The 15,755-nt window shown below is 38.6% G+C and overlaps 1 protein-coding gene and 1 long non-coding RNA gene across 3 annotated transcripts in view; one reads left to right on the top strand and one right to left on the bottom strand.

Annotated features, from left to right (window-relative positions):
- Positions 1-15,755, top strand: part of aopep (aminopeptidase O (putative)) — an 84,558-nt gene that overhangs the window by 67,819 nt on the left and 984 nt on the right. For both annotated transcript variants that reach the window (XM_082188248.1, XM_082188247.1), the window contains 2 exons: positions 10,418-10,504; positions 10,832-10,987. In XM_082188248.1, the coding sequence (XP_082044374.1) occupies positions 10,418-10,504; positions 10,832-10,972 (228 nt within the window). In that variant the 3' untranslated portion in view covers positions 10,973-10,987. The remainder of the gene's footprint in view (positions 1-10,417; positions 10,505-10,831; positions 10,988-15,755) is intronic.
- LOC309512588 lies at positions 4,297-10,411 on the bottom strand. The gene is made up of 2 exons (XR_014211093.1): positions 9,580-10,411; positions 4,297-9,525 (listed from the first exon to the last, which is right to left on the bottom strand). It is a non-coding gene; the product is annotated as an uncharacterized lncRNA (long non-coding RNA).

Below are 15,755 nucleotides of genomic sequence, written 5' to 3'. Positions count from 1 at the left end.
ATTCTAGGTTTAGACAATCAGGAAACTAAAAAGATTAAAAACATCTGTTTTATGGCTTCAGTGCATTCATTATATATCATATTAGTGTCTTAGTAGGTCATAGTTTTCTTTTCAATGTTAAAATAGTTTCTTCTCTGCCAGTTTAATATGCAGAGATTACTGTAAGTAAGCATTTTTCTGAGTCTGAAGGTTCAGGAGAACTATTTGAAAAAAACAATCATTAGTTTTCATTTTATTGAACGGTAAAAGTGTGTTTAATACCTTCTTTCTTTTGCCGTTTCCTCTCCACACCTTTTCAAATATTGACTAGAGGCAGGCTGAACTCATTTGTCACGTCTCCACCAACACCTCTTATGTTCACAGCTGAAAAACCACACCAATCCATCAGTCTTATCATTTTCTGTTGTTCTCCTTCTTGAGTTTGTATACCGTAACACTAATACTGCTGACATTTACTCTTCTACCACAGTGAATAAGTTGCTTGCATTTATTTGTAAGTAATCTCATCATTCTGTTTAAGATAGAGAGGTTTCGAAAATATCATGTCTACTTGAATTCCCTGAAACGTCCTCTCGCTTGGCCGTATCAGACAAACGCAAGTGAAGCTATCTGATTTCTCCCAGATTATGGGGAGTTTTCTTCTTAAGACTTACAGGGGTTTCGGGCCGTGCTCTGCTCTCTTTGAGAAGCGCACGCTAGCCAAACGCTAACCTCTGTGGTATTTGCCTCCTGATTCAATTACTGTCCCGGCAGCCAATTAGGCCACGTTGTGATACTTAGTCAATTCAGAGGAGGCTAGCTTCTGTTTGGGAGCAAAATTTGGCAGGCCGGCAGTGACCTACCACAACGTTCTTTTGAAACGAAGCACTATTTGGCAGCACGAATGATGTAAGATAATACGAAATGTGACCACAGTAAGTCCCAGACTACCACAGTTAGTTTCAAACCGAGGCCCAATGGGAGGTTTTCATCAAGACCTTCCAGGAAAAACAAAAGGCCCTCTAAAAATAAATCAGGTTATTACTACCACGTGCCCCTCCCTCCGTCCCACCCGCTCTCTGGCTTCTTTTCTCTGCTGCTTCTCCCAGGCTCCGACGGTCATCTTTTCTTTCAGACAGATTTAATTCTCCTGCCCGCTATAGACATTTTTTGACCATTCTGAAACACCGTCACCATTTAGCCTCCTTTTTTCCTTTCATGAATTGCTGCTGACACATAATTTTCATGTTTTAAAATAGACGTGAATCCTTATTAGCCGTGCATAATTATTAGCTCTGCCTGTAGATCGCTTTAAGGTCACAATAAAAATGAGAGGTGTGGTCGGCGCCACTCAGTCTATGTGGGTCACGACTGGGCGTTGTTCTCACATAAGAAATGAATCACTAGATGTATCATAATTAGTGGTACTTGCAAAGGCAAGCATGGCCATTAATATTGCTCAAACTAAGGGTTAGGGATTTAAACAAACCCCTAACCCTGAGTATTAAACTCGTCATGACTCGTTTACAGACGTGAATTATGCCTCAGATTGTGTGGCTTGTTGAAGAGAGGTGTGCTATTTACTTTTGTAAAGCGATCAGACTTTTAATTTTCACCTGGTGCACAGTAAAATGGGTGGAAACATCCTGTGGACTTATGATGATGGAGGGTTCTGAGCCATACCTAAAGACCAGAATATCATTAAGAACTGGGGCTTGGGATCTTTTGACTGGACCTGTAAACAACCATCTAGCAAACAGCCAGTGTAGCCTGGCAACTACGTTCAACATTATGGGCCCTATCTTACACCTGGCGCAATGCAGCGCCTAGCTTGATGCAAGTGTTTTTTGCTAGTTTCAGTCCAACGCAGTTATCATTTTCATGTCCTGCGCCACGTTGTTTAAATGGCAAATGCATTTGCGCCCATTTGTGTGCCCATGGGCATGCTGGTCTGAAAACAAGGTGTATTCTGCCGCATTGTTGGCACGTTGCTATTTTGAGGCAACAGAAATAAACTGCACCATTGACCAACTGAAACCTGGTCTAAAGTCAATGACGCAATATACATTTTTTTGTTATTTAAAGAGCATGTTAGTAATGTGCACTCTGCTTGGGACGCACGTACAGCCGCACACAAACATGCCAAATATAAAAAATAAAAGGATTACAATGTAAAAGATTATTATTGTGTACATAAAGATAAGGTGTAATCCGGCTTGTCCCGTAGATGATCTGCTTGCGCACTTCTACCTCGCGCACGAGTAGTTCTGTTTGTGCTCTGGAGACGTATTCAGTCTTTCCACTATCAAATTCCGTCATGTAAGCGAATCTGCCATGGCGTGAGCGCAACTGCCATTTAAAGGGAATGGGAGACTCTGATTGGTTTAACGCACGTAAATCCCAAAACACACCCATTACTCATTAAGAGAATAGGGTCAACCCTTTTAGACCATGCGTCTGGCGCGCCGACCATTTTTCCCGTCATTAAAATTAGCAGAAGTGGATTCGGACACGCCCTAAGTGAACTTGCGCCCTGCGCTTTAGACCATGCACTTAGATCGTTAAAATAGGGCCCTATATCATTCTGGCAGTTTTGCACACATTTAGTAAGGAACCACCTAGCAATGCCCTCACAATCAGTCAGTACCTAACAACCATGAGGAAAACAGCTTATAAATCATACAAAACGAAGTTTTTGAAAATGTAAAAATGCAGAAAGTTTTCTGTGATGGGTAGGGTTAGGGTTAGGGGCTAGAATATATAGTTTGTACAGTATAAAAGCCATTGGTCACACTTTAGATTAGGGTCCAATTCTCAATAACTACGACTTTTGCCTCAATAAAATCCTAATTACTGCTTATTAATGGTTTATAAGGGAATTGTTAAGTTTAGATATTGAGTAGGATTAAGAGATGTAGAATATGGTCATGCAGAATAAGGCATTAAAATGTGCTTTATAAGTAATAAACAGCCAATATCCTAGTAATAGGCATGCTAATAAGCAACTAGATCATAGTGAGAATTGGACCCTAAACTAAAGTGTTACCAAGTCATTATGTCTGCGGAAAGTCCCCTTAAAATATGAAAACCCAACATGCGCATGTGTGTGTGTGTTGGAAGATATTTTGTTTGTACTTGAATTATAAAGGAATAAGGAAACTATGATTCATTTAGAAGAATACTAGAGGGTCAAATTTAGGACGCGGTTTAAGTTAATCCGCCTTCAGTACAGCCTCCATTCCATTACACAATATCGTACTTCAGAACCCTGCGTAGGAGTTTCTGAGGTGTTTGAACAGTATTTGGGATGGATTCCGCTTAGATTAGGCATGCCAATCAGGAGAGAATAGCACCTCTCAGTCCTCGGTGTGTGATGTGTGCCGTGTATTTCGTGCGAGCACAGGCAAAAGCAAGAGGACTAAGCGTTGTGGTATGCTGTTTCATGTGAGGACTCGTGTGCGTGTGTATATTGCGCGTGAGTGCGAATACCATCTGTTGGTCAGGCACACAGAACGCATTGTATCACAGCTACTCTCAAAACCCGGTCACAAAGTTCACACGGACAACCGGCCAGGAAGAGAGCGATTGATAAAAGGCATATCAGAAGTTTTCTAGATGTGCTCTGTAATAGTATGTGTGTTCCTAGAAAAAAAATCACATGAAACACAACATGGGCTGCTTGATGAGAGGTTAGATGACACCCGTTCCATTTGAAAAGCATTTTATTGGAATCCAAAAAGCATGAAACAGTGACGGCATAAAACAAGAATCTTTTTCATTTACCGCACATACTCAAATATTTAAAACCTCGGTGTGAACATTTTTACATAGAAATCATGATTCATCAGTAGGTTTGCACTTAAATTAAGGATAAAATGGTTGGCTTTAGAAACCTGGAATGTTGTTAAGCCAAAAAATATATTTATTTTTATTAATATTTTTATTATAAAAAATCGGTAACACTTTAGTTTAGGGTCCAACCTAAAATCCTACCCAATAAACTTAACAACTACCTTACTAACCATTAAAAAAGCAGTAAATTAGGAGTTTATTGAGGTAAAAGTTGTAGTTAATAGTTAGTTAATAGTGATTTAACTAACTAATAGTGAATTGGACCCTAAATTAAAGTGTGACCAAAAAATCTGATAACTAGTAACCCCATAAAATAAATAACATACAATAATTATTACTTATTGTATGGTATGTGTATTATAGCTTAATCTGGTTGTGCATAAAAGTTGAGGAAAAATATCTTCCAATTAAATATATACCATTCAAACCATTGAAAAGTTTGGGGTCGGTAAGATTTTTAAAATATTTTTGAAAGAAGTCTCACATGCTTAAGACTGCATTTATTTGATCAAAATATAGTTAAAACAGTAATATTGTGAAATAGTATTACAATTAAAAATAATTGTTTTCTGTGATGCAAAGTTGAATTTTCAGCATTATTACTCCAGTCTTCAGTGTCACATGATTATTCAGAAATCATTCTAATATGCTGATTTGGTGCTCAAGAAACATGTATTATTATCGTCTACTTACATTGCGTTTTGCAAAAATGTACTTTAGGTAGAGGTTCGTTTTTCCAATGAGCCTGTGTTACATTTTTGGAAACCATGTTTGTGAACAAGTAATTACAAGTGACTCTGAAAACGGCACACTTGGTTTTACTCAAATATCTTGCTTTTCGTATATGAGAGCTCCTCTTTAGAGAGCGCAAGGATGCGTTTGCACCTGTACAGGCGCAGAAAGGCTGTTAAATGGTGATTTGAGCATGTATTATGTTCACTGTGGGGGCGTGCTTTCTTTTTAGAATAATCCTTTTTCCTCAACATCAGAATGAGAATAATGTGTGTATGCACCTGGGAAATTTTGCGTGGGAACTGCATTTTCTGTACTCAATAATTAATGAATGAGACCCAATGACTGTAACACGTTTCACTACGTTAAAACTACAAGAAAGCCCAATCATCATTAACCAAATAACTTAAAACGCACAGTAATTAAACTCACAGATCAAACAGGGACTTCTGGATGATCTCTTCCCAGGGTGACGTGACCCACGTCATTTAAAGGTTGCGCTCTTGACGTATTATGAAATATTGCATCACTGGTGATAAATGACCTGAGGCTTTTGTCTGGTTATGATGGAGCCTCTGTAGTCCCGCCATCTGCTGTATCAGGAAGTTCTTGAAAGGCTGGCATATCTTTATAGCAATCTCAGTACATAATGTCACCATGTGTCCAACATGGCTTAACCTGCTCGTTTTAAAAGGCACGTATTGGTGTGCATGTGACCGTTTGGGAATAAGCTTGAGTATGCATGGTTATGGGTTTACGTGCATGTGTGTCGCTGTGCCCTCCTCTGTGCCCCGTTTAGACCCGGTCCGGCAGCTGCAGAGGGGATCAGAGTTGAGCTGCATTCCTGGGGAGACCCCTGAGGCAGGACAGCTGCAGTGTGTGTGTGTCTCTCTCTCTCTCTCTCTCTCTCTCTCTCTCTCTCTCTCTCTCTCTCTCTCTCTCTCTCTCTCTCTCTCTCTCCCTCCCTCTCTCTCTCTCTCTCTCTCTCTCTCTCTCTCTCTCTCCCTCGAGAGACGCAGTAATTACACGGGACATTCCACAATTTATTACTGCAAGCAAACGTGTACATGCACACAGAAACGCTCCCACAGATGCAGTGTAATCACTGATGCTCATGGCATGTTACTTTAGTCCGCTGTGGACACACAGAGGTCAGCCAATAGTGATCAGACATACTGACCTCACTTTAAAGGAACAGTGCACCCACAAATGGATGAATATTATCATCTACTCACCCTGAAATTCCTACGATTATGTTCTACACAAAAAGTGATATCTTACAGAATGTCCGGGTCGCTCTTTTACGTATCATTTCTGCAGTAATTTATTCATACTTCCCTGCTACACAAAATGCAAAAAGCAGCAGAACAACTGATACCTGGATGATGTACCGCATCTGTTGAAGTTCTGAAGTGCGCAGCTAGTCAACACTTTGCTATCCCACGAGGCCACTGGCTCTAAGATGACAAATATCTATAATTAAATATATACTGTACACAGCTGTTCAAATGTTTGGGGTTGGTAAGATCTTTCAGTGTTTTTGGTTATTCTCACCAAGGCTGCATTTATTTGATCAAAAATACAGTAAAAACAGTAATACTGTGAAATATTATTAGAATTTAAAATAACTGTTTTCTATTTAAATATTTAAAAATATGTAGGAATATGTTATTCCTGTGATGGCAAAGCTGTATTTTTAGCATCATTACTCCAGTTTTCAGTCGCACATGATCCTTCAGAAATCATTCTAACATGCTGATTTGATAATTAAGTTATTACCAATGTTTAAAACCAAATGTTTTTATGGAAACAGGATGATTTTTTTTTCCAGGATTCTTTGATTAATAGAAAGTTCAAAAGAACAGCATTTATTTGAAATAGAAATCTTTTGTAAAGTGTCTTTACTGTCACTTTTGAACAATTTAATACATCTTTGCAGAAAAGTATAAATTAACTAATCATTTAAAAAAAATCTTACCGAACCCAAACATTTGAACGTTTGTGTATGTATAAATGTATAAAATTAAATTGAATGTATATTATTTAATATAAATTAAATATGTATTTTTAAGTTCAATTTAGTGTATATATAAATCTATATAATTCAATTCAATGTATATTATTTAATATAAATTAAATTTGTATTTAAGTTAAATACATTTAAATGTATTACCTAAAAACGTCCACCCAGTAGTCCATACTGTTCATATGCTAGACGTAAAGCTTCATGCAAGAAATAGTCTGAAATGTAAGTAATTGGATGAACTATCCCTTTAAGCCAACAGATCATCATTTAAGCAATTTTTCTCTCACATTCACCAATACCTCTTAAACCCTTCCTATTCCCATCAGTTTTAATGAGTGAGATACCTAATGCTGCGTGCGTATTAAGTTTATTGGATTCTTCAAGTGTCCTTAGGTTAGGTTAATGTAGGTCAGGCTGTCTGACTGAACAAAATGTCTTCCTGTTGTGGGAGTTTAGGTCATTGTTATCATTAACTGTTACCACACCCCAGGCGAGAGGAACCTTTATCCCATACACACAGGTTTGCTTGCTGTTTGTGTCTAGACAGATGTGTTATTCTGTGTGTTTATCTAAGGTATTTGCCTTACTGCTAATTACTGATGTGTGTTTTCTCTAGTATGTGGCTGTTGTCACTGTGGCTTCTGTGGGCTACGAGTGTTCTGTGACCCTGACGGGAAAGCAATTTGATATTCTCTTTTGTGTGTGTGTGTTCTCGTATATGTGGTTTATTATGAGGACACAAATGTCTTTAATGACATGGGTATTACAACATAAACATGGTTTATGAGAGACTTCCTGTGTCCTGTGTTTTTCAAAATTCAAAAAATGCAGAAAGTTTTCTGTACAAAAACCTTTACGGAGAGTCCCCGTAAAACACATATACAAGTATGTGTGTGAGTGTGTGTTTCGCAAGTCTTTCACAAGTTAACAATGCCCAGCCAACAGTTCAAATTTTGAACTTGCCTGCCAACATTTTCACTTAAAAATAGCTAAATAGCAAAAAAATTGTGCCAAAGAAAACAAATGTTATATATATTGATTTCATTTATCTTCTGAAATGTGTTGTGCGCCCCAAGACCTACTGTACACTTTCACATCAAAACCAAAAGCAAAAAAAAATCTAAACATATTTTACATCTGACATTACATCTATTTTATGTAGTTTATTTCATTGAAAATTACATTTTATTTTTAAAAAGTCCATGATAGCTATACATTAAAAAAATAGACAGCATACAGTGCAAAATATAGGATTATAATTTAACACATTCTAACTTTCCCAATATTTGATTCATTTTTATTTAATTTTCTTCCTATGGATGCTTGGTTGCTTTTCCATATTTGATTCAAAGAGCACAAGCCACTCGCATCATCATAAATCAGGCCAGTCAATTGGTGAAAACTAATTTTACCAGTCACAAACATTTTGTTCCTCATTAATTCAATTTGCTGGCTTACCAACCGGGAATAAGTTGCCACATAGATTTCTGATCTATAAATGTGCTGCCATAGATTTCATATATTTTTTATCTTCTCGCTAAAGCACCTTTGTTATGTGCATATAGCACTTGGCGAGTGTAAATTTAGTAAAAGTGTTAATTTTGTGAAACTGACTGAACAGTGGATACTGAAATCATGTCTGTGCAAACTTTTTCATGAACAACATTTGATCAAAAAAAATGCATGACACAACATCTGACACATGAAAGAGAAAGAACAAAACAAGAAACACAACAGCGATCAGCTGAAATGATAACGTTTGCAGGCAGGTGAAGACAGAGGAGACTGCGGAAACCTCATTCCTCGTAATTGCACTGTGACATTTGAACATGTTGCTTAAATAGACGGTGATTTGTGACCGGAAGGCTCTTTGCAGTGCCGCTGCTTCCTGTTGTTTTCCTGAGTCACTTCACACCTCGTTTTAAAGCAAACATTCTCACACACTTGTACACACACTCACACAATCTAACTTCATTAATCATTAAACTGCCTGCCACCTTCAGGCCCCGAAAACTCCCGGCTATTCAGCTTCAATTAAACCCCTGCTGCGTGTGGGGGAGCGAAAGACTTTGCCTAAGATCACTAACATGCTTATTATGATGCAGAACTTTCATGTCCATCCTCTGAATCAGCAGATTCACTTAAGCAAAATTGAAAGCATTTGAGGCATAATGTTAGGTACCAAAAAAAAAAAAAAATTATAATTCAACTCATCTCTCCTCAAATCTGGCTTACAGTCAGGAGTTACAATGGAAGTGAATGGGGCCAATGCATAAACTTTAAAGTACTCAATAGTTTAGACACACAACGCAACCGTGTTAACTTTAAGTAAAAGCTTCTGCCAAATGCATAAACATGTGTGAAAGAAATCACTTTACCTTTTTTTTGTTAAAAAAACCCTCAAACGACTAAAAATTCATGATTTAAACAACTTGATGCATTTTAATATAATTAATTTAAGTGCTTTTATAAAATTATACGGTTCAGATTTCTGTTTTATAAAGTACAAAAATTTGAATCATTCACATTGTAAGTGCCTCACTAGCTTCGTTTCCATCACCCTTCAAATTGCGCAAATTGAAATTGCGAATGGAAAAAACAGCCAATGAAAACACGTCAATTTTGCAAAAACTAAAAAGTTTTTATGCTCACATGAGGTGATTTTTCAGGCAATCCAAAAAAGGAATACTTTGCAAAACTGCAATGGAAAGTTTGTTCGCATTTACAGGTCACCTGGCATAACGTTAAAGTCAAAAGTTCTTTAAAGACGGCACGGTATGTTTGGACACGAAGACGAGACAGCTCTTTATTAAACTTTATTCAAGAATAAAGAAATGCCACAATTTATCCGTTGCCATGTTTGGAATGACTTATCGTGAGAGGAAAAAAAAAATGTTTTAGGTCGCATAACATCGGTTAATGGTTTTTATTGACATCTTAGAAAATATCGCAAAAAATTTTGCGCAAATCTGTAATGGAAACCAGGCTACTGTAACCCTTTTTTTTTTTTAAACAAGAAAACAAGTCACTTATTATTTTTGCGGTACACTATTAAGAATAAGGGTTCTTTATTGGATTTGATGTTTCCATGAAGAACCTTTAACATTCATGGAACCTTTCCATTACACAAACGGTTCTTTATAGTGGAAAAGGTTCTTTAGACTATTCAAATATTCTTCACACATGACCACACTGTCATGGTTCTTTTAAGAACTGATCACTGAAAGGTTCTTTGGGGAACCAAAAATGAATCTTCCAAGGCATCACTGTGAAAAACACTTTTTGGACCCTTTATATTTAAGAGTGCACATTATGCCAATGTCATACTGAAAATGGAACATTCCTTTAAATACGGTCACTCCTAAAAACTGATGAGTGTGCCAGTGATACAAATGTGTAATGAGATCCCCCTGGCGTGTATGAGGTCAGGCTTTGGGCCGTGCTCAGCGCTGCTGTTGTTAGTTCACTGTGAGGAAAGAGTTGAATGACAGCAAAGAACCAGAACGGGAATGAGAACGAGGGAGAGACAGAGCCAGTCTGTGATCTCTCCGCTCTGCTGCGCTAACACAGCCTCCATTTATACACGAAAGAGAGAGAGAGAGAGAGAGAACATCAAGCGTAAACAGAGCACACACCTCCACTGACACACGCTTGCTTCAACATAAAACACACTGATAACAAAACCACAGAGTCATGCGCTTTCCCAGATTTCCCCATATGCGTGTGATTCTTACAGATGGTGACGTCCTGTGAGCTCAGTGTTATTACAGAGCTGTTGGACTGCTTTCATCTTGTTTAATCACTTTCTATCTGTCTCTTTCTTATTAGGTGAAACATCGCTGGTGTGAACTTGCGGTCAAGCATAAACACACAGCGGCATACCGAGACGTTGAGCTCTTTCTGATCCATGACCAGGTACATGAGTGGTTCTCTAGCGCTTTGTTCCCAAACTTAATGAGCTGTCTTTATGGCCAGCCTTTTAAGGCATGCTCATATTTTTTCAATCCCAGAATACAATGCACTGAGCTATAAAATGGAAAATTGCTTATAAAATATACTTATATGTACTTATAAATGTATATTATGATATTTCAGTCAAGATGCTGCCTTGGAAGGGAGCTGCCTGTGTAGGTAGTAGGCAGTAAGGGAGCTCACTAGGTTTAGGAACAGAGCTTAGATCTCTTTCCCTCATAAAGAACACTTCTTGATTTTAGTGTGTGTGTGTCTGTGTGTACTAACTAGGCCATGGGTGTGTATTTGTACGGTGAGTTGATGGTCCAGGAAGATGCCCGGCAGCAAGCATTAGCACGCCGTTGTCTATCCTTCATTAAAGATGACATGGACCAATCAGCACGCAGCGTTGTGGAGGAAATGATCCTCTGAATTCAGACAAATCAGGTAAGAGTGTCACGTCCCCTTTGACCCTGACTGTAGTTTGAAGTCAATTCAGCTCATTCTGGAAAAAAAGGTTCCACAATCAGCTCATGAACCGTCAACAGATTTGAATGGCTCAGAGTCCCATTACTTGGACGCGTTTAACGAAAAAATCTTATATTATGTAAGAGCTGCTTTGAAAAAAAGTCTTTCAGATGCAGAAGTCCTAAAAAAAGCCCTTTTGTTTTTACTCCCAACATTATTAAAGATCCACTCCCAGTGTCCTGGCCAACGCCACATTCACATTCTTCCAGAAGCTCCCGCCTGCCTCATCTGCACTTTTCCAGGAAGCCTGTCAAGATCTGTTTGTATTATGATGAATTCGGAATGTGCTCCTCAAACAATTCCCAAGCACCAGAAAAGAAACGGGTCAGCAGCTTTTTTATCCAGGGCTTTAGACAAGAGGTGGATCCCTGTGCCCTTACTGCATGAAATTCCTGCCTCCACAAGGGAGGGATTCCCTGGGTCCACATAATTTGTTGCTTCCTTAAAAGCTGTGAAGGACTGATATATTGTGGTAACCATGAACGGAAGAAAGAGTAATTGTCTGGCTTTGAAGCCGCCTATCTCAACATCACGCTAAGGTATTATTCTGTTTAACCGAGCAGCACAGGCCGCTGCCCAGCCAATGGGAAAGAGACAACTTATGGGCCCTGAGATAAATCCATTAGTCGTCTCGCTCCAGAGTTTTTGGTGAAGCTGTGGTGCTTTTAATCTGCCGACAAGACAGTTTTATTTGTTTGAGGACTCGGAGGAGACGGGCAGCTTTTCCAAGACGTTGTGGTTTATGTCACTTGATTTGGATGAATCACGCCGGTCAAAACGATCATTCTGCAATTTGTGCATCGCTAATGCAGCATTTTGATTCTGTTTGTCTTCAGAGGTCAGCGTCTAGCCGCTGTCAATAAATCTTCGGTACACACACTGGGCGCCTGCCTTGCTCGGACGTGCCCTGAAATGTGCTAAACTCTGATAGCAGGTTACACCTGTTGTTTTGAAGCACGCTAAACAAAAAGCTATTAGACCTGAATAATGGGTGCTGCGCTTAAATACGTTTTTGGGTGAATGGTGTGTCACTCGTCTAATCATTTATTAAAAAATACTTTTCTATGATGAAAATATATTTTTATGGGATATAAATAAAAAAATGTGAGAAAACTGTCCTGATATGATAACAGGAAAACAGTAGTTAAGTAGTTTGACATAATCTTTTATTAATATTTGAATAAAACTTCATTGCTTATTAACATTTGAAAGTCAACCAACATGCATATAACTGTAAATTTTCATAGAGAGGATATCAGATAATCTGAACTTTTTATTACCAGGGCAGTTGAAGTATTAAAATGGCTAAAACTAAAACTGAAAAATAAACTAAAGCTAAATAGAAATATAAAAAAATGAATAAAAATGACAAAAGCACATAACAAAATTACTTAAATTAAAATGAAACCCTAAAATATAAAAAAAAATCAAAACCTTTAAAAACTTTTCTGAAAATAGTGAAAATCCAAACCAGTCACAAGTCGCACGGGTATATTTGTGGAAATAGCCAACAATACATTGTATCGGTCAAAATTATCGATTTTTCTTTCATGCCAAAAATCATTAGGATATTAAGTAAAGATCATGTTCCATGAAGATATTTTGTAAATTTACAACCGTAAATATATAAAACATTTATTTTTGTGAGTGAATGCAGCACAATCGCGAACATAAATGGACAACTTTAAAGGCGATTTTCTCAATGTTTCAATGTTTTTGCACCCTCAGATTCCAGATTTTCAAATAGTTGTATCTCTGCCAAATATTGTCCTATCCTAAATCAATGGCTTATTTATTCAGCTTTCAGATGATGTATAAAACTCAATTTCAAAAAATTGACCCATGTGACTGTTTTTGTGGTCCAGGGTCACATATTTTAAACTGGATTTTAATTTAAAAAAATTCTCTTTATCATATACACTCGTACACATCATTGGTTATTTTCTATCTTCAGCTGCGTTTGAAAGCTGATGTCAAAAAAACATCCAGAGAGATGTTCCCTCATTTCTAGATGTTAAAAGCAGGCCTTGTTTAAGACTCAGCCTGTGTACTTCAGAAACAGTAAAAATATCCCACAAGTGTAAGAGAACTCCTGAGAAATGTGTCGGGCTGAAATCTGAAAGTTGGAGGCCTGTGAAATGCGTCTTGATGGGGATAATGAGGGACATATCGGCGGCCCAGCCAAGCGTGCTCAATCGCAGGAGAGCAAGAGGATCTGCAGGTTTTGCCTTTCATGTTGCTGGCTGTGTGGGTTCCTGGCGTGCTGATTTGTGACTTAAGATAAAAATCACATTGCCAGGGATTACCACACAACCGCCGCTCGGACGGCTGCTATGGCAACCAGAGGCACCGTCTTCACGCAGCTCCAGAAAACAGAAATAAAAGACGACGTGGCTTTTCTCTGTGGGCCTCCGACAGGATGACAAGAAAATGCAGAGGAGGAACGACGGCGTGGGTGAACGAGTGTCGAGGAGAGACTCTCAGAGCAGGTGCAGAGCTTAGCTGATTGGTGAACAGTGATTGAACTCTTTGTTCACAGTGGCTAAGTTCTGCACCTGATGAGAGGATGACAGACAGACGGAGAGAGACCTCAGGGAACGGCTTTTTCCCTCTTTTCTTCATCCCAATGCAGATGTGAAGTGCTAAAAGTGTCATTATTATACATTCACGAGAAACGGAAGACAACTTGTAAGAGAGAAAGTCGGTGGAGGGTGTCTGTAGTTTAATTTGTATTAGAAGACTTTCTTCTCAGCAGTCTTTACCAATGAGGTCTATAACACCTAGAGAAAGCCTTGAGAAAGCCTATAACACCTAGAGAAAGTGGCTAATCGCTCAAGAAAATGACATCATGGCTAGGGACAGAAAATCAACAAATAATCTCCTACTGTTGAAAAGTTTGAGGTCAGTAATGCTACTATCAGACTTTTAGGCTCTTTTACGTTAAGGCTCTTTCCTCAAAGTTGCATCTCTTAATTTATCCTCTTAAAGCACTGCAGCTAAAGTATTAAAAGATAATAAACTAAATTGACATAAAAGTCAAACTTGCCATTAGTGATTAGTTGGTGGCGACTAGTCAACCATCCTGTTCATCATCCCTATTAATGATGACAACACTGCTGGTTCAGTGATGCTAACAGTACAAAGCCTTTCACCAGCTACTTTTAAGAGCACTCCATAACAAATCAGGCTATAATATAATGAATTAGGTTAAAACAAATGATCTTCCTGTTTTCATAATTAACTTAGTATGGTCGATAATGGAGAAAGATGCTGTTTTATTCTAACAATAAATTTCGCAAATTCACTGACGCAAATTTCGTCACCAGAATAGTACGCGCACCACACGATTTTTGTAACCGCATGTACTTTGTACGTGCAGATCGCATATACGCATTGAATTTGTTTTGCACTAATCAGTTGTTCCACAAGGTGGCAGCACTGGCCCGGGCCGTTGTTTCACAGTAAAAAATTTAACTAGAAAGACAGAACAACAACAACAACAACAAAATATCAGAGACTGCAACAACAAACAAAGATGAAACTTTCTAGAGCACACGTTGACTATGTTCGCGCACGCTATCAAATGGAGTACACTTTAAAAGGCTACCCATTCAACTGTACGCATACGCTAGCGTACATGTAAAAAACAACGGCGTATACTTTGGGCTTAACAAGCCTAAAAAACAAAAGCCCCAAAAACTTTGACACCTGGTTTTCATAACCTGATATTTTCCAGTATACAGTTTTTTCAGATCTCTCCCATCAGACTGAGAATTCATATATCATTGTGCAAATGCTCTTTGAGGGTTTGTGGAGTAAAACTTCATCGTAGCAGTGCAGTACGACGCGGTTGCCTTCGTAATGAGCTGATTGTGAGATCCCTTCCAAAACGAGCATAACAAACTCTTGCCGAGAGCGCTCGGGTTGGCATGACAGATGAAGATTGAGTCTGAGATGGTGGAGATGGCTGTAATGAGGGCTGAAGAGAAACAGACTGAGCTAATGGAGCCCACAGTGAGATGAGGAGCAGGAGTTATTGTCTTCCTCCTCCTCCTTTTTCTTCTCCATAGGCTCAAGCGTCTTATAGAGTCACTATGTACTTCTATGCGAAAAACAAAATGATTTTGCTCTCTCCTACTGCTGGGCCACAAAATCCAAATGTAATCCAGAGGAATTCTGGGAAATGTGGACAGGAGGAATGGAGCAAGACCCGGCCACACAGACCAAAACATCTGCATCTCTGGACTGTAAAAACAGCTCCACTTTTAGCTTTGATGGGTGAAATATGAAAGACAGCAATTGAGACAGGAAGTTGTGCTTAAAAGGACCTCAGCAGATTGAGTTAGCGGGACGGCCAGCGGCCAGCATGCCGTCTTCTAAAGTCATGACAGATGTACGAGTTAAATATGAAGCTGAGGAGAAGCTGGCCATAAATGACTATATTTAGAAAGTGTTTAAAGATGCATTACCATCCAAGGCTAGTAAAAATGGAATTAGTTGCACGGGCCGTATTTAAAATGTCATTAGGAGATATTTTGTGGGAAATGAAGTGCTAAGCACCTTCAGCTGAAGCGTATTATCCCATATCTGATCCTTCCATCAGCGTGAGTCATATGTGAGCGTGTGCGAGAGATAGATGGACTTGGCCTCCCGTGCCTACTGAGCTGATTACAGTACTGTAGAAACA

The sequence above is a fragment of the Leuciscus leuciscus genome (genome assembly GCF_965113295.1).
Source record: "Leuciscus leuciscus genome assembly, chromosome: 13".
Classification (NCBI taxonomy): Eukaryota; Metazoa; Chordata; class Actinopteri; order Cypriniformes; family Leuciscidae; genus Leuciscus; species Leuciscus leuciscus.
The sequence above is the reverse complement of the archived record's forward strand: the minus strand, read 5'-3'. Positions and strand labels throughout refer to the sequence as shown.